This window comes from Anastrepha obliqua, chromosome 5, assembly GCF_027943255.1.
Source record: "Anastrepha obliqua isolate idAnaObli1 chromosome 5, idAnaObli1_1.0, whole genome shotgun sequence".
NCBI classification, from domain to species: Eukaryota; Metazoa; Arthropoda; class Insecta; order Diptera; family Tephritidae; genus Anastrepha; species Anastrepha obliqua.
In genome coordinates, this window is record NC_072896.1 from 87,999,487 (window position 1) to 88,022,767 (window position 23,281).

General features: G+C 38.3%; 1 protein-coding gene across 1 annotated transcript in view; it reads left to right on the forward strand.

Moving 5' to 3' along the window:
• The first annotated feature begins 210 nt into the window (after positions 1-210).
• The window catches only part of LOC129247827 (putative gustatory receptor 28b), a 29,979-nt gene continuing 6,908 nt past the window's right edge, over positions 211-23,281 (forward strand). The window contains exon 1 of the mRNA XM_054887147.1: positions 211-921. Within this exon, the coding sequence (XP_054743122.1) occupies positions 226-921 (696 nt within the window). The 5' untranslated portion in view covers positions 211-225. The remainder of the gene's footprint in view (positions 922-23,281) is intronic.

Consider the following 23,281-nt stretch of genomic DNA (forward strand, 5'->3'; position numbering starts at 1 on the left):
TGCATATGAAATTTCTATGCATTATTAGTAGAAAAAAAACGGTTATACACTACAATCCATTAGAAATGGAGAAAACTGAGAATGTCGTCGAGGGTCACTCACGCGCGCACACACACACGGATACAGCGGCGACTATCCTGCCGCACTATTGACATTGGCGCTTAGGTTAAAAAGTCACAACAACACGCCAACGCTTGGCCAGTTAGCGTAGCGCATTCAACGCGAATGGACGAAGACATGAATAGTATTGAGGCGCAAGAAGCGTGCGCCATGCATCCACAACGTGTCAGCGGCTTGCGTCGGTTCTTCCACGCGCAACAGCTGTACGAAAGTGTACAGCCACTCTTTGTGGTCTCCTTTTGGCATGGCCTCACGCCGTTCTTTATTAAAAGTGATGGTGCTGGGAATAAGAAGTTGAAGGAGTCGATGTGTGGTTATCTCAATACTTTGATACACATCACCGTTTATGTGGCCTGTTATGTGCTTACGTTGTTGAATGATTTCGAAACGGTCGCGAGTTATTTTTTTCATTCGCGCATATCGCGTTTCGGCGACACAATGCAGATTGTGAGTGGTCTTATCGGCATTACCGTCATCTATTTCACGGCTATACTTCCCAGACATCTGCTCCAACATAGCTTGCGTACCATGCAGGATATGGATGTTCTACTGCGCAGTGTTGGTGTGCAAATTCTGTATAGTAAAGTGTTGCGTTATTGTTATTTTAGTTTGTTGGTGGTGTTTGCTGTGGACACTGTGTATTCGTGTGGTAATTTTATTTTGCTGAAATCGGCCAATTTGGAACCGTCAACGCCGCTTTACATAGTTTTTACGCTGCAGCATACAGTCATCTCGATTGCCACAGCGATGTTTCAAGGCATCGTGAAGCTGTTGGAAATGCGGCTGGTGATGTTGAATAAGGTGAGATGGAGAACTGATAGTGTGCAAAAGAGGTGGTGTGGCAGTGGCACAAACAAAAGTTAGTGATTATATTTTTTCTACAGCTGTGCCTTACACACCTTTTCTGTTTATGGGGTTTGCTTATTTTATGGAGGGTAAGCATTAAATAAAACCCCACCAATGGCGCCAATGAAACGGGCGAAACAAAGCATTGTGAGTAAAATCTTTAATCCCTCGATTCAATACAATATCTTGGTAACAGTTAACAGTAGGAACAATCCGTTCTGGTCTACAAGGTTTGATTGAAAAGTAATGAGCCTTCCCGCGCGGAGCGTCTGCCAAGCGATCAACCGAATCGGCTGGTAGGGGAAAATGATCGTTGGACCTTCCCCTTCCCCTAGAAACCGGTCCCGATTCGCTGGCAACAGCGGTGCAGTACACATCGCTCCGCGCGTGAAGGCTGTTTTAAAAGTGTGTTAGGATGTTGCAATGGCGAAAATGCAGCGATCGTTGGAGCAACATTACTCGAACAAATTTTGCGTAAAGCTAAACTGTTTGTACCTCCAGGAAGCAGTGTAAACGCGGCATTTTACAAAGAAGTGCTCCTTCGGCTGGAACACGACAATGCGCCGGCGCACACCGCCTTCCTTTGCACCTCTGCATTGGCCAAGATGTGGGTTCCGGTGCTTCTCTACCCTCCCTACAGCCCAGACCTTTCACCTCCGGACTTCTTCTTGTTCCCACGCCTGAAAAGAAAGCTGAAGGGGAGGCGTTTCGACTCCATCGAGGCGATCCAAAAAACTGTGACAGCCGAATTGAACGCGATTCTGGCGGATGAGTTTAAAAAATGTTTCCTGCAGTCGAAGGACCACTACCAGCAGTGTATTGACGCTCAAGGGTCCTATTCTGAAGAATATTAGTTGTATGTATAACCCAAAAGGTTTAATAAAACTGCTTAAAAAAATAAGGCTCATTACTTTTCAATCAAACCCGGTATTGTGGCATCATTTCTCAAGCGCTGCCAGCGCCGCATTTTGCAAATTTTCCGGCTCCGTACAATATCAAACTCGGCGACTGAAATTCGAAAGTCTAATTGGCAATGGATAGGGCATACGCTTAGATGTGTGAAGTGATGACAATGTTGCTAGTCAAGGTTTGCTTTAGAACCCCTTCCATGACCGAGGAGTGCGTAGGCCACGCACTATCTGGAGACGCTCAACAGAAACTGAAATGAACTCTCTTGGTCGTACGTGCAACGAACTGTGATATAACACATGGGCTGAAAAGTCACGGGCCTAACAAAAAAACATGTTTTTTGTTCAAAATGAGCTTTATTCATCAACGTAACTTCCATCAAGAACAACGCAATTATTCCAGCCCGCTCTAACGTTTCAATACAACTTTTGACTCTTTTAACCCTCAAGTTCAGCCACAATCTTTTCATTCGAGCAAAATTTCTTACCCGCGAGCAATTATTTGAGGTCTGCGAACAATTACTGGGAACCAAATCTGGCGATGTGGGAACTATTGCAACTTCAATTCATGTAGTTTTGCCATTGTGATTAGCTTGTGACACGGTGCGTAGTCTTGTCGAAACAAAACAGTGAGCAAACACGGCACTCTCTTTAAACATAGCTTTTTCGTAAAGAAATGCTCGTGCAATATAAAACCAACATCTTTACGATGTCAGCTAACTCACGCAACTTCACTTTTCGACCATTCAAAAGATTTTGTGGATTTTCTTTATGTTTTCTAGTGTTACCGCCTCAAATGGATGTCCACTGCGTTGTGCCTCATCGTTGTCTCTACGACCACGTTTGAAGTCAGCAAAAGAATTTTCCTAAATAAACGAAAAAGAAGAAAAAATAATGTTTGTATAACCTAGGTGTTCAGACAGTTATAACTACCATTTCTTTGAAGTGCATAAATTTCGAAAGACACACATATAACCTACATGACAATATATAATTCGTGTCAATGGAAGTCGTAGTTTTCGCAAAACAGCTGTTGAAAGTAAAAAAAGGCATTTTTGACGTTTTTTACTAAATTATCAAAGTTTATTAACTTTTTTCTGGAACAAAAAATTTTTTTATTTCGAGATTGCAGGTAATAAGTGCACTATTGCCCAAAAACTGGTTTTTTTGGAATATCTCGGAAACCGTTCTTAAAAAAAAAAATTAATTAATTTTTGATTTCAGCGACCTCAAATTAGTTTAAAAAACGCTTTTTGGTCGAGGACCATTTTTGAAAGTGAAAATTCATAAACTAGTGTTATAATAATATTTTAAAAACACTTACCAAAACCTCCAAATTAAAGTAGATTTCTCCGAGTCGCACGTTCTTTTGAGTTTAACCGAACGAAGTCTCCGAATTGGCCGGTCATGTAAAATCATTTGTCAAATTTATTGTCTTCGAAAAATTATAAACCGTGATGAAGACAATGAGGCAGTAGTAAATAAGGCCCGTTGTGTTAGTAAATATTAGTCAAAAAGTTGTATCTTTGCTCAACTGTCCCGTGTAAATGACAAGTTAGAACACAGCAATTAGCAAAACCAAAAGTTCACAGCTAAATAGTTCAACCTGTTTCTAGGTCGATAATATTTTCACATTCGAACAAGTCTTTGCTCCACACAGTGCGACCATAAACTTTAGTGCTTAACAAATACCATGAAACACTTTAACGGCACTTTAATCGAAAAGTGTTTTATGACACGGTAAAATGCACTGTTACTTTAATTTTTGACATCCCACTCTACTTAGTAGGTGATAAAATTCAGCTGCTGAATAGCTGCCGTGTCATTAGCTAATAAGTTTTTGGTATTCCGAAGAGAGCACTAAAAATGTTGAATAATTACCAAAACTAAATAAATATATCACTTTATTTTAATGTGGACAGTTTTACGTAGTCGATGTTGACTAGACTAAATTAGTTTATGGAGAACAAGCAACTCACATCGAGGTCACACAGAGGCCACAGAGGCATATACAGAGGATACCACTCCAGAAATTAATGAATTTCGTAATTTTCAACCCAAATGGGTTGGTGCGTGAGTACCATTTGAGACTGCGTAGGTTCTAATCTCCGCGCATGAAACACTAAAATGATAAAAAGTTGTTTCTATACCGGTCGCCCCTCGGCGAACAATGGCATAAATCTGAGTATATGTATTTCTGCTTCTGACGAAATGCTTCAAAAGCTATCCAGGTAGAAGAAGAAGAGAGAATAATGCTTAGACCGTAACACCAATTATGACGACTTGGTTTAAGGGAAAGGAAAGAAACGGTTGTTGGCATGTGGGATTCACTTACAAGAGGAATATATGTTGAGTATGTGAAGGTCGACTTTGAATGGGTATTCATAACGTAATTATTGCAGTACAAAGCGGATCTCTGAAGGCTGCTGAAGCTCTTCGTTGCCAATAGGTGGTGGCGATTGTTGGTAAAAGTGAGAGTTTGGTTAAAGTCTGTTAATATAAATTTAAATAACTTTTCAGCGGACCCCACGATGTTGTTGTAGTAGTTGCCAAATGGGTTTTTGAACAAAACGATGTTTCTTTTGGTCTTGCCAATTTGCTCGAAGATTTGGCTTTTAAGCTATCAGGGAATCGTTTTAGGCTTTCAGTAGGTATCTGCTCTGATGCTAGCTAAACAATGTCGCAGCAGAACTTACTTGTCAAGCAATGTGGTACGAATCCATACTGGAAGTACATATACACGCCTCATTATGAAGGTGGTGAACATCGACATCGCAGCATTGCAGTTCTGAGTACGATACTGGAAATTCATCCACTACGTCACTGGCAATGGAAAAACGATAAATATGGAAAAGCGAGGCACAAGCCTTCAATGCCATCTTGATCAAAAGTTCCCGGAACAACCGCCAGGTGCCGCTATAATTTAACTAATTGAAGTTCTAAAACTGATGAAAACATCAATAAATGAAATCAATAAACGCAAATTAACCATCAGAGACCTGGTTGAGGACTTGAACATTGCATTGAATCAGTTTAGGACATTGTATCATAGTTAGCGATTACGATTTGTGCCGTGTTGCTGCAAAGTTGACCCAAAATTACCTGAATATCATGCAATAAAGGGATCGCATTGATATCGCCAAAGACATGACTTACAACGCTGAAACCAACCCAACATTCAAAAAAAGCATCAGGAGAGTGAGTCGCGAGCTCCGAATGAATCAAGACCCAAAGTGCCTGAATTTCATGCAAAAAAGGGACCGCGTTGATCAAACGCATCACTACTGAAACCGAAACGTGGGTTTATGAGTACGTCACGCAATCCAGACATCAGGCGTGTGAGTGGAAGGCTCCGAATTAACCGACACCACCGATACTAAAAACAAAACCACCTCCTTTTCAGTAAAAAAAGAGATGCTCACGGTTTTTATGGATTACAAACCGTACTGTACACCACGAATTTTTGCCAGAAAGTCAGACATTTAATAATAAGGACTATTATTTGGGTATTATGAGACGTTTATGTGAAGGAATTCGTCAAAAAAGAAAGTAGTTGTGGAAAAACAATTCGTGGATTTTGCTCTATGATAACCCACCGTAGTGCCCTCGCACGGTGTCATCAATATCCGTGAATTTTTGACCAAGAACGTCTGCCATCCAACAGCTGTCGAATTCATCTAATATGACTCCCTGCGTTTTTTCTGTATTTAATCGAGTCAAAAAATACAACGGGGAACGAGTAATGGAAAAATCGAAGACGGCTCTGATGAATATACAAAAATAAACTTCCAGAAATATTTCGAAAAAAAGAGCTGGATCCAACGGAGTTAATGGCGCCTTGGAGATGGGGAGTACTTTGAGACGTTAAAATCACTTTTGAGGAATAAATTTGTACTTCGGATTTTCTGAATATATTCCGGGAACTTTTTGATCTTTGAACTGATGGGAACTAGCGAGGTATAGAAGTTAAACAGTGTCTGAAAGACACTGATTCCCTTGATTAATTCATTTTTTTTTAAATGTCCGAAGGTCCTAATCGAGGCGTGAAGAGCTTTCGATGTCATAAAGTATTGTTGTAAAATTGTATCGGAAGCCTTGGATAAATTTAATGCTACTAAATACTAACCGAAAGTTTTTTTCAATTTGAATTACACCAACGTTAAATTTTCCAAGAAGTTTTCTCAAAGCGTAGTAATTAAAATGCCTCAAAGATTTATTTTCAAGTGGTGAGTTGCGAACAATGCAACTTCTGTTTACAATGCATTTTCTGTTGCTTCTGTTTAAAATGCATTTTAGTATACAAGAAGCCGTATCGATTATTACTTGGTCACGCAATATTTATTTTGCTGCATTCTTAATGGGTTCATGTAATGCATTGCGTTTTACGCAAAGGTATTTTGTAACTTTAAGTAACTTTTGGAAAATACTTTAATTTAAGTAAACTCAATGAAATCCCAGTGTTTCTCAAGATTTTCTTCTGATTAGCACTAGTAATCGTAGATCTAGCATGAAGCATTGGTATACGAATGCTCTTCAAAAAAATATTACGCTAAAGGACCTCTCGTGATGTCGAATAGTGAGCAGAAATCAAAAATCTAAGGAAAGTGAAAATTTTAAGCGAATCAACTGTACTCCAACTTACTTTCCATAAGTCAGATCCAACGATTTGCTGAATTATTCTGGTTCTGTTTTGTATAATTTTATTTAGTTTTATTTGAGGCTAATGGGGGTTTGATTATCTGCTGCTATTGAAAAGAGCGCGCTTTGAGAACTGCCAACGTGTATGCGAATGACACAGGGTGTGCGGTGGCAGAATTAGGAACTGAAATCTAAATTAAAAAACAAAAATTGATTCCAAAAACTATTGCAAAGAAGACAAGTCTAGATTTGTTTTTTTTTTTTTTAATTTCGCAAATTGTAATCGTTAGGCTTAAGCGCGTGCGCGATTGGAATTTTGAAGTCTGAGATCTATCCTCGATATTTCCTGCACAATAGGTTGAGAAACCTAAATAGTGCTGACTCGTTTTCGAGAAAAAGTGTCGCGATTACGAACGTTTTTGTGAGAAGATGCAAAGCAGTATCAATCACACTACTTATGGTATAGTGCTGAAGGCAAAAAGAGTGAAAGGAGAATTGTTCCATGTAAAGATGTTAAGCTTATTAACAATTATCTGGCGCTTTACGAAGCGGATCAGAAATACTATCTGTCAGGAATTGGAATAGATATAATGACTGTTTTTCAAGAGCTCCAGAAATTAAAATGATAAATAAAACAAAAACATCGTCAGACTACTGTGAGCTCTTAGATATGTAAAGAGTGTTTTTTTAAACTTATTAATATATATATAATATATATAATTGGCGCGTACACCCTTTTTGGATGTTTGGCCGATCTCCTCCTCCTATTTGTGGTGTGCGTCTTGATGTTGTTCCACAAATGGAGGGACCTACAGTTTCAAGCCGACTCCGAACGTTAGATATTTTTATGAGGAGCTTTTTCATGGCAGAAATACACTCGGAGGTTTGTTATAGCCTGCCGAGGAGCGACCGCTATTAAAAAAAAGTTTTTCTTAATTTTGGTGTTTCACCGAGATTCGAACCTACGTTCTCTCTGTGAATTCCGAATGGTAGTCACGCACCAACCCATTCAGCTACGGCGACCGCCGTATTATTGGAATATCTTTTCTTTATATAATCTGGTACAAATTGCATAGCATTTATTTTTTGAAAAAGATATCCGGCAAATGTTCGCCACAGCTACGAGTTCCACGGTCCGTTCGATCAGTCCAATTTTCAACTACCTTCACCAATAAATCTGAATACTAAATCTAAATGAACCCAATCAGCAAAAATGCGAGGCAAAGGATGGTTATTTGGCTTCAGTTCTTGTATGAGCTGTATTTTATAGGCACATAAGCCAAGATTCTTACGTAAATTTTTCCCAGTAGACGAAGGAGAAAAACGAACAAGTTGAGAACGACGACGAATCGACATTTCGGCGTCTTCTTCAACATTTTGCTCTATAAACTTCGCAAGCAGGTTTTTTTTTAGAGCAAATTTCCAGGAAGCTTTGATCTGGCGTTGAAGGATTCGTGATTCGTGCCAAACCTAAATGAACAGAAATATGAAAACAGTTTGCCATTCTCAGCTACCAAACCATGGTTATCGATATCGATAGTTATCATACAGCTAAAGAAAACACCCGATATAATAGCATTTTTTGCTTTGGACCATAAAGTGAAGTGAGTGTTGAAATATGAGAACTTGGTATGAGATTTACATATATATAAATTAATTAAAGTAAATTAAAATTTACGGATGGAACTACTGACTCAGCTCTTGCGCCATATACTTAGTCTTGCCATAAGTTCTGTTACAAGTTAAGTCCGTTATAGATATGAAATTATAATACTTTCTTTGATGAAGTTAGTTTTACTTAATTTAATCAAATAACAGTATTTTTTCTGTGAATTTCCTCTCGTCGAACGCATTGTAAAATTTGTAACAGAATTTATGGCAAGAGTAAGTATGGTCCATTGTAAATCATTCTGAATCATTCAGTTTGAAGTCCATTCTGTGATTTCATCCATTTTAAAGTCAGCGTTGTATACATTTTTCTTTAGAGTTAAAATAAATATCATATTTCAGTTCCGTTCAATATTGTTTGGTGTACATAACCCGAGGCATTAACCCGAGGCATAGGTAATCAGCCATGCTGCACTAAACTGGCAATAAAAAATTTAGAAGGGCTAGGCATTTTGCCCTCTTCGCTTTCATGCTTTACAAAGGACTATCTTAACTCTTAATTATATTAATTTCCCCTAGTTTTCTAACTAACGCCAAACCTAATTAACTCGAACTAATCTATTAGATAGTTATGATATAGCAAAAAATATTGAAATATAAAAGTATGATATTAAAATGCAAAGGATCAATTACTTTAATGAAGGAGAGTGGAAGCAAACGACATAACTAAGCGAATACACTTTCATAAAAATGGAATTAAAATGCATAACTCGAATTAAAAGCAAACTTTAGGGATGGATAAAAATGATGTGTCCGCGCAGTGGTGGGCATAAAAGTATACACAGTCATTCTAATCGCGATTGAAAGGTCATAAAAATGTTGTGCTGGCCTTTTGACACTTAACACTTATGCCTAAATTTTTACAATATTGGTTAGACTGGCTTATACCGCTAACCGCTTCACGTGATTATTACGACTAACATTGGTCCTGTAATAAGGTAAATGGAATATATTGCTGAGTCTGAGCTAACGCGTAGGATAATTGAAAAGTATTTGATCCAGTAAGAAATGGCAATGCTAACAAAAGTTATCTACTTTTATATGCAGGCAAACTATAGGGTGGGCCATGTAAAATTTGATTTTTGAATCGGCTATAAAAAAAACTAATCACTATTTTTTCAAACTTTTTTTTTATTTTAAAGATTGAACATTGTCATTCATAAATGAAAAATAATATCGTTCAAATGACTGCCACGACTGGCTTTACAGTAGGCAATTCGGTCAACGCAATTTTTAAGCACATTTTCTATTGTTTGGGCTCCAATTTCATGAATGGCAACTTGGATGGTTCGCATAGCATTTGTTCTTAATGGCTCCCCACAAAAAATAGTCCAACGGGCTTAAATCACAGCTCCGAGGCGGCCAATTGATATCGGAATTCAAAAACTGTAGCCAAAAGTTCGAGTGTAACTTTGGCAGTGTGACCAGTTGCATCGTCCTGTTGAAACCAAATGTCCTCCATGTCATCCTCTTCAATTTTTGGAAACAAAAATTCGTTGAGCATGTCACGGTAACGCTCGCCATTTACTGTAACCGCGGAAGGAGAAGAAGACTCACCACTTTGGAAATAGGTTTTCAATATTTCCCAATTTTGTTCAAGCGTATAGCGTCCCATTTCGTAAATGGCAAACCTTTAAGTAAATTATGAACCCATTTGACATGTCATTTGTGTTACCATTCTCAAAAAAATAGGTGGTTCAAAAAGCAAACGCTATATGGCCCACCCTGTACAAAGGCCAACGAAGGAAATGAATGGCAAATCCAGTGAATCTTCTTTATTCTTAAAGATGAGCCCATATAGAATGGATCCCAGATAATGCTGCAATATTCGAGATTTGATCTAACAAGGGAAAAATTCAAATTCTTTAACGTTGAAAGATCCTGGAACTCCTTTGAATTTCAACCTACAAATCCGAGCATAGATCTGGACTTGGCAATCATAAAGTCTTTATGTTTAGAAAACGACATTTTCCTATGTTATGTATTAACCCCAAGTCTTTCTTTTCATAATGTTTTGTGAGGATGGTAGTGCCCAATTCGTAATCGAAATCAATCGCAACTTTTCGTCTGCGGAAGGACAAGAGCTGGCATTTGCCAACATTAGGAGTTAAAGAATTGTCATCACACCCAGCTTCCCATCTTGTTAAGTCATCTTGAAGTCTTATGCAGTCAGCTACGTAAATCTTCAAGTCATCTGCATACATCAGACAACACAATGTCACAAAAACATCCCACACGAAGATTAATGACAGTAATGGCCCGAGGTGAGGTACACCTGAGGTAACTTTGAAGGCATCCGATTTTATATTGTTTATTCGCACGAAGTGAGTTCTGCCTGCAATGTAAAATGCAAGCCACTTAAGTAAGTTAGGGTAAAAACCAATTGAACCCAACTTTTTAAGTAGGATACTATGATACTCTGGTTGATTCTACCGAACGCTTTCGAAAATTCGGTGAATATGGAATCGCATTGTTGGCCGGTTTCAACTTGTTTGAAGACAAAATTTGCGAATAAACATAATTTTGTAACAATGGATCTACCCTTAACAAAGCCGTACTGATAAGGCGATATGAGATTTGAAATTTGGAAGAGAATCAAATTATCAACCAGTTTTTCAAAGAGTTTAGCTATAGTAGAGATTTTGCAGATAATTTTGGACATCCGCCTTGCTTATGATAGACTTTTGTATTGGTATGATAAACATTTTTTTTTTATGTGAATGAATTATGTAAAAATTCACCAAAAACCACTGCTTTATTAAAGATACGTTTGGGCTAACGATGGAGCATAGTTTTTTACTAATATAAAAAGGGAAGCCATTTTCTCCACGAGTGGGTCATTTCTAAAAGTTCTAAAAGCCCCCTGGTACATCGTGAAATGACAGCTGGAAGCCTTTAAATGCTCATGAGCTATTAAAAATGGTGTTTTCTATTCCGAAATCAGATTGACAACCATAAACAGAACGAAAATAAATCTGCAAAAAGGTTAAAATTTTGTGTATGTAAATCAATCGATGGCTGCCATAGTTGAGTGAGTTAGTGTGTAACTACCATTTGGTAGTGCCTAAGTTTGAAATCAACTGTGGGCATGAAACAGCAAAATAATAGAAACAGTTTTTTTCAAATAGCGGCCGCCCCTCGACAGGCAATGGCAAATCTCCGAGTGTATTTATGCCCTGAAAAAGCTCTTCATAAAAAAACCATCTGACGTTTGTAGGCAGCATAAGACAGTGGGTTTCTCCATTTTTGAGAAAAACATCAAAACGCACCATGAATAGGAGAGCACAAAAAATGCCAAGTTCAGGAAGAATTTCCGAGAGTCATACAACAAAAATCCTTGAATAACGAATGGGAAAGTTGAGTTTGAGAAATAGCAGCATTATTTATCAGATCACCATTTCTAGACTCGTCTAGAAGTAACAGCGATTTGAACCCTATCAAGAACCTTTGGCCCTTCATGAAGATGCAGGTAACAAGACCTTAAAACACATTCTGTATTGGACAAAGTGATCGAAGAGGTGTGGTATAATAAAGTTGCATCTGCACATCTGCAGAGTTTAGGAGATTGTATACCCTTTAAGATTCAAGCGGTCACTAAAAGTAAAAGAGATTTCCACAAATGTTGAAGAACTAGATTAAGAATTCTTGCTTACTACATAATAATAAATATCTTAAAATTATCTAAAGTATAGTTATAGTAAAATAAATAAGGACTATGCCATCAAAAGTCAAAGAAACAGTTTTTCTAAAATCGATACCATTCAAACATGTATGAAGAATGTTTATACCTCACTAATTTCCACATGGAAAGTGTTTTTCATATAAAAAAACAACATTAGAAATGGTGATTTTTCCAACTGCTTACATTTTTATGTCCGCCACTGTATAATTACTTAGTGCAAAAAAAAGAGGAAGGCCACGACAAACTAGCAATTAATAAGAATGGTCAAGCATGAAAGGAACCCGTAAGTTGAGGCGTTATTAATACGACTGGTGACGATTAACCAGCCACTGCGAAATGCGCAAAAACGTAGGGAATAAAAATGGACATGTAATTAACTTATTTCTACGAGCAATGCGCCGGGCATAAAAGAGAGTTAAGTACATAATAAAATTTGATATTAACGAGTACACCTATTTTTACCCGATAAATACGTTCCCGAAAAATTCGTGTAAAAATAGAATTATGGGGAAACAATATTAAAAAACCCCTTTAAGAGTTCACTAAGGAATTTATTTCGTATTTAATTCATTAAATATATTATAAGAAATAAATTATTAAACGGCGAGAGCAAAATTTGCCGAGTCTGTTCCTAACTCTAATTTAAACGCTTCGGACATGTGTCGAAAAATTTCACTCTATTTACTTTATGTGATTCAAAAAAAATTCATAAAATATCATGTCAAAACAAAACAATTCGTGTAAAAAAAGATTTTGTTTCTTTTTAGCTCGTATTAAGTAAAAAAAAATGTATGTAAACAAAAATGTATGTAAAAAAAAATTCTTGCATTTTTTTCTTTTATTTTGTGTTTTCTTTTTTTTGTGTCACCAAAATATCAGTGCCTTTCAAGACGGTTGTACTGGAATACGAAGTGAGCGGCTTAGAAATCCTTGGGTTTTAGCTCAGGAGTAATGAAAGCATGTGAAGTCATTTCAGAATGCATCACAGACGAAATCTCATCCTCTCGGAGCAGCGCCACTAATAAAAAGATAATAAGAGGCATACCGACTTGTATATTTACTTGGAGATAAACATCTTTCTAAATTTCTGCGGAAGGTCTGAGTTATTTGAAACAACTACGCGAGGATGTAGGGTAAATAGAAAATTTTGGCTACTTTTCTGTTTGTCCACGAAGACATCACACTTACGCCCCGTGTATTAACGTTCTTGAGCAACTTTCTGTGATTTTCGTTTCTTCTATAAATACAATGTAACCTCTCCTAATGGATAGCTCTATTAGCCAGACACCTCCCTTGAGCGGAAATTTCTTTCCATACCAAATCGTATGCATCAGAAGAAGTTAATCTCCTTTTAGCGGACACCTTTCATGGGCAGACAAGAGCTGACTGACGGTGAGTGTTTAAGATACGTTAACAAATAATGGATATCCGCCAGACAACCAAATAAGTAGAAGTGATCGCCATATCAGGGCAGTAGCAGAACATTCCATTGACTTGCGCTCAGGACCGGATTAATCGCTGAAATAAAAAAAGGAATAATATTGTTATTATTGACACAAATCTTTCAAATAAATTTTCACTCAATGAATTATTTTCAAATGTTTTTTTTTCTCGGTCCCCTAGTCGCTGGGAAGTCTCTTGACAGTTGCCTAGACTTCCTTATATATAGGTAATCCGGTCCTGCAGGCGTCCCCACTAACTAGTGACCAGCCATAACTCCAGACATTTGACGAAGGCATTGACGGTCCAACTACAAGAGAGGGTCAGGTCTTGTTGTCCATTTCAAGTTAGATCTGTTTGCTGAGTTTTTTGAGATATATTTCTGAATTGCCTAAGGAAGGTGTGGGTTACTGGAGGCAAATAAACTCCAAAGAGATCAAATCATTTGTTTGGGATAATAAATATACGAATAAAAATAAGTTTATTTGGAATCAGCAATAATAAAGGCAGAGAGTTGCCGCTGGTTAAGTATATACGCAAAATATAACTCTATTCCGACTGATGTAGAGAACTGAATGCCTGCATTCTCATATCAGATACTACCTTGTATAGAGATACCCCACTCACTAACCACTTTTCTCTATCAGCGTTGGCCCAATTCATCTAACAACCTTCTCCTGCAACATCATCACCTTAAGGCGGAAACTTGCGTGTGTGCCCAGTTGATAAAACTTGAGTTGTTGAACCTTGAATGAAACTTAACCTTTACAGAATCCCCCTTTTGACACCCCTCAGCTCAACCACAAATATCATAAAAAGAAAAATCAAATAAAAATTTTGCAGGCAAACAATTTTTCCAATTTTCAAACAAATTAACAGTATCTAAATATTTTAAAAGCCGTCAATCAACACTCTATAAATTTTAAAGTACTTACTTGCCGTTCACGCGCTCCCATTTGTCCTTACTATAAATACAAAAGCCAGCACGCAGCAGCTACTCAGTTTCAGCAATAAATCACTGCGCTTTCAATTATGCGCTTCTGGAAAGAACTTTTCAGTCCAAGTGATGCCTATGGCGCAGCACAAACTCTGCTCTGGTTCAATTTTCTGCTTGGCTTGACACCTTTTCGCATACAAAATGCAGCGAACGGCCAGCGTACGGTGCGGGTTAGCCGCCTCGGCTATCTCAACACACTGCTGCAAGTGATTTTCTTCATGTACTGCTTCATACATTCGCTCGCGGAGCAGGCATCCATAGTGGGATTCTTTTTCAAATCGGAGATTTCGCAAGTTGGCGACACACTGCAGAAATTCATTGGCCTGCTGGGCATGTTGACGCTCTTCGGTATTAGTTTGAGTGAATGTCGGGTTATCGTGTCGTTGTGTGAGACTGTCGCGTATGTGGACAAACGTTTTCTCAATGTCGGTGTGGAGTTTAATTATCAGTATATTATGAAGTTGACACACTTGAAAATGTTCCTGGTCACTACGTTGAATGTCACGTATATGTCCAGCTGCTTTTGGATGCTTTTCCACAATGACATTTGGCCAACGTTTCAAGCGATGATAACATTTTTTTTGCCACACGTCTTTTTGTTGAGTGTTGTGGTGCTGTTTTCGACGTTTCTCTTGCGTTTGCAACAACATTTCGATTTGATTAATAAGGTAAGGGAATGCATATACAGGGTGTTTGAAGTGGGGCTTTATTTTAAATTTTTTACTAATTTGTGATTGAAGCTGCCACTATTTTATATTAATACAAACAAATTGAGAAAAATTACCACATATAGGTAAATAAAAAATAAAAATATTAAAAATATAAAAAATTAAAAATTAAAAATAAAAAAAGTACACGAAGACACGGAATCAAGACACTCGGAGTGACGTGGATCTTTAAAATATTTTTGAATATGTCCGCGGTTGTGTTAACCTCATTGTGCTGCTGATGTAGTTCATCAGATTTTTGTTATCAACACATGCTATATCAGCAGGCGCAGAAAAGAGGTGAGAACCAAGATACTTGAATCTTAGTCCCGCGAAGGCTGGGCAGCTAAGGAGCAGGTGCTGAGATGATTCCACCTCCTCCTCCATACAGCTGACGCAAAAAGGACTCGAAGTAATTCCGAGTGCCCCGTGATGATGCCCACGAAATTTGAGAGATGACATTTTGTCATCCCCAGGATATCCCTCGAACGCCTCCTATCCAAACGTGGCCAGAAGGACTTCGCGACCCTACACATTCGTGTACTTGCCCAGCGTTCGCTGAGTTGGTGCATAGCCCATCCTTCCAGGAGTAGAGCGCAGGTTGTCAAGGGCATCCCGATCCTCTCCTTTCTCGGGCACATTGCCTCACAGGTCCCCTGTCTGGCCAGCTCGTCGGCTTCGCAGTTTCCTGCAATGTCACTGTGACCAGGTACCCAAATTATCTTCGACCAATTGAGATCTCTACAACAGAAATGGTAGGTAAAATCCACGTTATGAACGGTTGAAGGAACGACGGAAAGTGCGTGCACTTGAAAAGGCTTTAAGGCCCGGTACATGAAGCAGTAATTTGCATGGCAGATTTCCATCTTGCTAGTTTGTCCCCTTTCCTTCAATGTTTTGATGTCTCGGGACCTAGATTAACGTAACTTTGTCATTTACACTCAATGTGATAAAATGTTTTGATTTCCTATTGTTTCTGCACCCTCGTAAATAAGAAAAATATTCCATCTAGTGATCTGCGAGCACAAAATAAATTATTGAACAAAAATAATAAACTATTGACCCCACATTGAGTACAATTTTGAGGTTAAGTTTTAGTTGAGCTGCTGATTGGTCCTTTTTGGCCTAGAAGGAGTGCTACTTATCTTCAACAGAATGGAAATGTATTAATAGTTAAAAAGCAATAGCTATTGGTTTGATTTTTCGAATTCCTCTTCTTCTTACTACAAATGAAGAAATTTTCTTCCCCATTTCAACTCACCTGATATTCTGTCAAGGTAATCAAAGTATGAGCTTCACAATGTGTCGTTTCCAAGATTTAGTATGCCGTGAAAATATAGTCAATGCTGGAATTAATAAATGAAAATACTTTCAGGCTTCCGAATGAAGCTTAAAATGTTTCAAAAATATGATCAGCTATGCTTTTTGTGAAGAAATCAGTCTAGATCCAATCAAAGTAGAACATTTGCATGAGACCTCTCATGTTGTTCTAAGAGGTAGTGTCCAAAGGGGTATCCAAAAGGCTTTGCTCATCTGTGATCCTCAAGCGCCCTTCAGTACTTAACTCGCTCTATATGGACCTGTTAAGGCCCAAGATGTCCAAAATTCGGTCGGTTTTGCGTTACCGGAACGACCCGGATATATATCTGGCCAAGCCCCTTCACCCCAGAGGAATCGTATATACTCATACAATGAGAGGATATATGGTATATACAAATTTTAACAAAACAATATAAATACTGCCTGTGTATCAAAACTGTTTTTCTCTAGATGAATTATAGAAATTAAACTTCGTTCACACCTATCAGAAAAATTCAAAACTCCATCTACAAAACTCTTTAGACATCCTCAAGAAAATGTTTTGTTCCCAATTTTCTTAAGATATTTCACAAGTTTTAAGAAATAAACTTACTACCTTTCCTAAAATTTTTGTAAAAGAAAGTAAATAAGGAATTTAATATATATATATATATATATACAATTGGCGCGTACACCCTTTTTGGGTGTTTGGCCGAGCTCCTCCTCCTATTTGTGGCGTGCGTCTTGATGTTGTTCCACAAATGAAGGCACCTACAGTTTCAAGCCGACTCCGAACGGGAATATTTTTTATGAGGAGCTTTTTCATGGCAGAAGTACACTCGGAGGTTTGCCATTGCCTGACGGGGGGCGACCGCTATTAGAAAAATCTTTTTCTCAATTTTGGTGTTTCACCAAGATTCGAACCGACGTCCTCTCTGTGAATTCCGAATGGTAGTCACGCACCAACCCATTCGGCTACGGCGGCCGCCTTTAATTTAATGCACACTGCATTATTTCAGTAAGACATTTTCAAGGCTACGAAGTAATGGAAAGATTTCCCAGAGTGTTTTCTTCTGAGGTGTTGACTAAGCTTCAGAATTAACTTTTTTATGTTATTTTTGAAAGAAATAAGCTTTGATAAAATCAAATTATTAATTTGTAACTAAGGGAAAATTCCAAAAAAATTTTTTATAGTAGTAGTTGTGACCCATTTCGCCTTTTAAAATATGTACATTTTATGGTATTTCTAGTGTTAAAAGAATGAGTAGTTCCAATAAGAGCTGAGCCAGTCATTTCATGTTCCATAATTAAATAAAAAAATTTACCCTTTGGTTTATACTTTGATTTGAAATAGAAAGCAAAACCTCTCGCTAAAACACCCTGTACACATACGACATATAAGCGCTGTGTTCGCGTTATTATACCGTGGCGGCTAATGCCAAAGAATCTTGTTGTTGTATGAAAATGTATGAAGTAATTAGTTAATATACTTTTCAAATATTTAGATATAAACGATTACAATAACAATTAATTAATAAACGAGATTAAATCGCTTTCAACAATGAGTGCAAACTAATCTATACGCGCCTGACTTGGTGGCATGTGCGTGGCCACTATTCGGTAGGACAAAGATTCGGTGGCTACTGATGGTCATGAAGCATAAATAAATAGAAAAAGTGGTTTATGTAACGGTCATCTCTCTAGAGGAAATGGTGAGCTTCCAAGCGCATTACTGAAATGAAAAAACTTCTGCCATACGGAAGTGGCCTAACACTCTAGGGGCCTTCAATTACGGGTTACTCTCAAGATAACTACCACAAATTGGAGGAAAAGCTTAGCTCAACAACAAATAGTACGAAGCTTGCGTCAACACATAAATAATAAAGGGTGGACCATCGATTGGTATATTTTACAAAGTGCGAAAATAAAAAAAACAGTATTCAATACTTTTCTTCGTTAATAAGAAAGAGTGTATGGAATAAAACTTCAAAGCAAAGGCAGAAATCTGGATCTGCAGTCAATCCTGTTTTTGTGAGTCAGCTGATAATTATCTTAAGGATGTGGAAGCATTCGTATTAACAACAAAAAAACCACAACTGAAGCCAGGGTATTATCGCAGATGGCCAACTGGCATCACCAAAAGAACGATTGTTCGGTGAGCTGGGGGATACGGTGCATCAGCCTGTTGACACAAAAGGCAGAAGCGATAATATTTTCTCTGTTTTTTTTTTAACATAATGCAAGTCGTCGAAAATTTTGTTTAACCCATTCGAACCAAATAAGAACTTTGCGGGGGAAACAGCGAACTGTCTTTATTTCTTACCAGAAACTAATTTTATTTAAACCAAACGCGTGCAAAAAAGTGATGTTGTTTTATTTTAGATGAAGAAGGAAAGAGATGCCATGAGAGGGGCGGAAATACATGAGTGCGAGAAGCTTGAGATGCTGGCCAACAAGAAAAACGCCCGAAAATTCTTCCAGAAAGTTCGGCGGCTTACAGAAGGTTTCAATACTGGGGCGATTTCCTTTAAGAACTAAGACGGCGATCTGGTAACTGACATCGAGAGCGTATTTAAAATATGGAGGGAACACTTATCGAGCCTGTTAAATAGTGATAGCTGCGCAAGTCACAGAGTATGTGAAGATCCCGATACCCTAATCGTTGACTAAGGACTGTCGCTCCACTACCCAACCATAACGAGGTGAGAATAGCGATAATGCGCCGAAAGAACAACAAATCCGCGGGGACCGATGAACTGCCGGCTTAGCTATTCAAACATGGCGGCGAGGAGCTGGTACGGTGCTTGCATCAGCTCCTATGCAAAATATGGTCGGATGAAAGCATGCCTGCCGATTGGAATTTAAGTGTGATCTGCTCAATCCTCAAGAAGGGTGATACTGCAATCTGTCCCAGTTATTGTAGAATTAGTCTTCTAAATATCGCCTATAAGGTTCTAGTGAGCGTATTGTGTGAAAGACTGAAGCTCACCATCAACCAATTGATTGGACCTTATCAGTGTGGCTTTAGACCTGGAGAATTTACAATTGATCAGGTATTCACAATACGCCAAGCCTCGGAAAAGACCCATGAAAGGAGAATCGACCGTCTTATTGTCGACTACAAAGCTACATTCGACAGTACGAAAAGGAGTTACTTGTATGCCGCGATATCTGAATTTGGTATCGCCTAACTAACTAACACTTTATAAGGCTCTCATCATGCCTGTCCTATTGAATGGCACTTGTATGGAAGCTTGGACGATGACGCAGGCGGTGGAACAATGAACTGTATGAGCCTTACGATGACATAGACATAGCGCAGCGAATAAAGATCCAGTGGCTACGTTGGCTGGGTCATATCGTCCGAATGGATACAAACGCTCCGGCTCTGAAAGTATTCGATGCGGTACCAGCCGGTGGTTGCAGAGAAAGAGGAAGACCTGCTTTGAGTTGGAAAGATCAGGTGGAGAAAGAATTGGCTTCATTCGGTATGTCCAACTGGTGCCGAATAGCACGCGAAAGAAACGAATGGCCCGACCAAAATCAATGAAGCAGTTATCGCGCCAATCAAGAAGAAGAAGAAATTCAAAACAGTACGAATATTTTTTTTTTCGATACACAAAATATTTTTTATTCGTATAAAAAAAAATGCTGAAATAAACTACCACTTTTTCAGGGAAATACGTAAAGTGTTATATTTTTCTTTCCGAATACTGCAATTTTAATGAATTTAGATTGGTTTATTAAAATATTATATATATATTCTTGCAATTCACTGAAAAAATTAACACACTCTGTGGTAAAAGTGCAAAAAAATATAATAGATTTGATTATCACTTACCTGTGGCCTTATAAAATATTTATTATTCATATTTGCTGTTGTAATTTGCAGACACACAACTCAGCTTCATATTAGCTTAGCTATAATAAATACGATCATACAAATTAATTTATTAAAAATCTTTAAAAATTTTAAGTACTCACTTGAGTGTGCTCATTTCGACTCAGCGGGTGTATATAGGTTAACAAGCCCACAGTTTCCGGAACACTGCAATCACTTTGTAAGTAGTTTTCCAATATTCCAAGCGTAAAGCGATCCACTCTTTGCCGCAGAGATATGGTAGTGAATTTCTTACAATTTTTTGAACTGCCAGCCAAAATAAAATCTGATTTAAAAAGCAACCAGCCAATGGTGCACCCTTTACTTCTATTACTTCAATTACGGCTTCTTTTTCATTCATACTTTACATTTAAATTTCCACATCCTCACACATACGACTTTAGTCAAAAGCTATTCGCCAACTTGTCCGTATTATTTATTTGTATTTATTTTATTCATCGAAAATGTATCGCTATGCGTTGGTCGGACTACGCAATTTGAAACGTGATTTTCAATATCCTCGAAACATTTACGCCAGCTTACGTTTCTACTTCTTATTTTCATACTTCTTCGGTCTGACGCCATATCACATAGGCGTATCTTCGAAAACACATCAGCATTTCTTGCGCGCCTCTGCCTTTGGCTATCTCAATATGTGTTCGCGTTTCCTATTTCAGCACGTGAATTTCATGTACAGTATTTTGCATGAGCAGACGATAATCCATTATTTTTTCGCAACCGATGTTTCGCGACTCACCGATTCTATGCAAAAATTCAATGCAACCTTTAGTAATCTGGTGACGATGGGCATTTTCTTTCTGTACCGCAAGAAGCTCTATCTGCTAATCCAGCAAATGCATAAAGTGGAGGAGCGTTTCTATAATGTGGGCGTGTCTTTTATGCAAAAATATGCTGCGATGCGTACAAATCGTTTTGCGCTAATTATATTTGCTTTGACGATTGGCTACTTTCAATTGTGCTTTTTTGGTATACTGGCTAGAAATAGGATATATGCGTCATTTCCGGCGTCGGTGTGCTACTTTTCACCGCATATCCTCGTATGTGGCGTAGTGGTAATGTTTCACGGCATCGTTTACAAGTTGACACAACATTTTCGGGCATTAAATAGAGTTCAGTGACTGCATACAAAATAAAAAAATTATATGAGTGGTAGGAAGGGTAATCGGTATTAGTAAAAGCAAATATCAATAGAATACAGTGTGTGTTATTTGTGTGCGCCTAGTCATCAGCTATTTGCTGTGAAATTTTCAGAAATCGCGTTTGCAAAATTTCAGTTTGTGCTTCAGGGGAAGTTCAAATGCATTTCAGCTGGGTCCTCAACTCTGTACTCTCTGATATGAGCTCTAGATAAAGTAAAGAGTGATAAATTTAAAGGCATCGGATTTTGAATTGAAATAAAAGAAGGAAATTTCAAATTGATGTGCACCAAATTTAAATGGCTTGCTGGAGGACTTCGGTCGGTATCTCGTGAATAACTTTAGTAATGTTGGCTTCTTATGACTCAGTGTTGATGCTGGTTTTTCCACAAAGCATTTAGACTGCGGCCGCCGTAGCCGAATGGGTTGGTGCGTGATTACCATTCGGAATTCACAGAGAGGTCGTTGGTTCGAATCTCGGTGAAAGCAAAATTAATAAAAACATTGTTCTAATAGCGGTCGCCCCTCGGCAGGCAATGGCAAACCTCCGAGTGTATTTCTGCCATGATAAAGCTCCTCATAAAAATATCTGCCGTTCGGAGTCGGCTCGAAACTGCAAGTCCCTCCATTTGTAGAACAACATCAAGACGCACACCACAAATAGGAGGAGGAGCTCGGCCAAGAACCTAACAGAAGTGTACGCGCCAATTATATATTTTTTTTTTAGACTTTACATACCTCCACAAATAAAAGTCCAAAGGTGTGATATCACACGATCTTGGTGGCCGATCCAAGATAAATTGCCGAGACGAATGATAAATCGCTCATCGAAACGGCAGCAAACGGCCATTGCTTCAGAGGCTGTGTGGCAAGTAGTGCCGTCCGCCATCTTGTTGGAACCAAATGTTGTAGGCCTTCAATTTCCAGCATCAAAAAGACGTTTATCATGGCGCGATAGCCTTCGCCATTCACTGTTACATTGACACCAGCCTCATCTTTGAAGAAATATGGGCAGATGATTCCTCCAGCCCATAGGCCGCACCAAGCGATTGTTTTTAATGGTTGTAATGGGTGTTCTTGAATGACTTCGGGTTGCTCTTCAGCCCAACCCTGAGCCCTCATCGTTAGCCTAAGTGCGTGATGAACACTTTTCACATAGCGTCGGTTTTCGTTATAGAATTGTACGTTTTGCAAACGTTGTTGAGGTGTAAGTCTTTCCATGATGAAATGTCAATGAATACTGAAAAAAAGTATATGTTTATTTTGACAGTAGTCCCTATAGGAAAAAGTACCTCCAATCTGATTACCCTTTATCACCTGTCATCAAGCAGTCAAACAATCAGCGTATTAGTATCACTATAAGAGGCAAAGGTACCTTGAATTGGTTCTGAGCTTTTCTGTGGACTTACAGAAGGCCACATTAACGAATTTCTCAGAAAGTAGGAGAAGAAGAAATTCATTGAACACTGGCAAAATCCTTTAAGCCAGCAACAAGGGAAACAATTCCTAACGCTAAACAGAGGAATTACTCTTTCGCTCAGCAAAGTAAACTCTGAGACCATCATCTGTCGATTCTTTGTGAATGTTCTGCACTCCAAGGAAAAACCGTAGCAGAAAGGGCCGGGAGTGCTGCTTGATGAGAATGAGGCCCCAGATAGATAGAAGAGAGTTAAAAAAGTAGAAATAAAAGGAAGTTGTATAAGCTATTACATTTTTATTGAGAGCTGAGGTACTTAAACTTACTTACACGAGTTTGATAGTAAAGTCAGATTTCCACCTCCGCCTGGTTGTTAAATAAAAAAAAAACAAATAAACTTCTGTTAGGTGTTTAGCCGAGCTCCTCCTTCTATTTATGGTGAGCAACTTGATATTTTACACAAAGGGAAGGACCTACAGTTTTAGGCCGAGTCCGAACAGCAAATGGTTTTTATGAGGAATT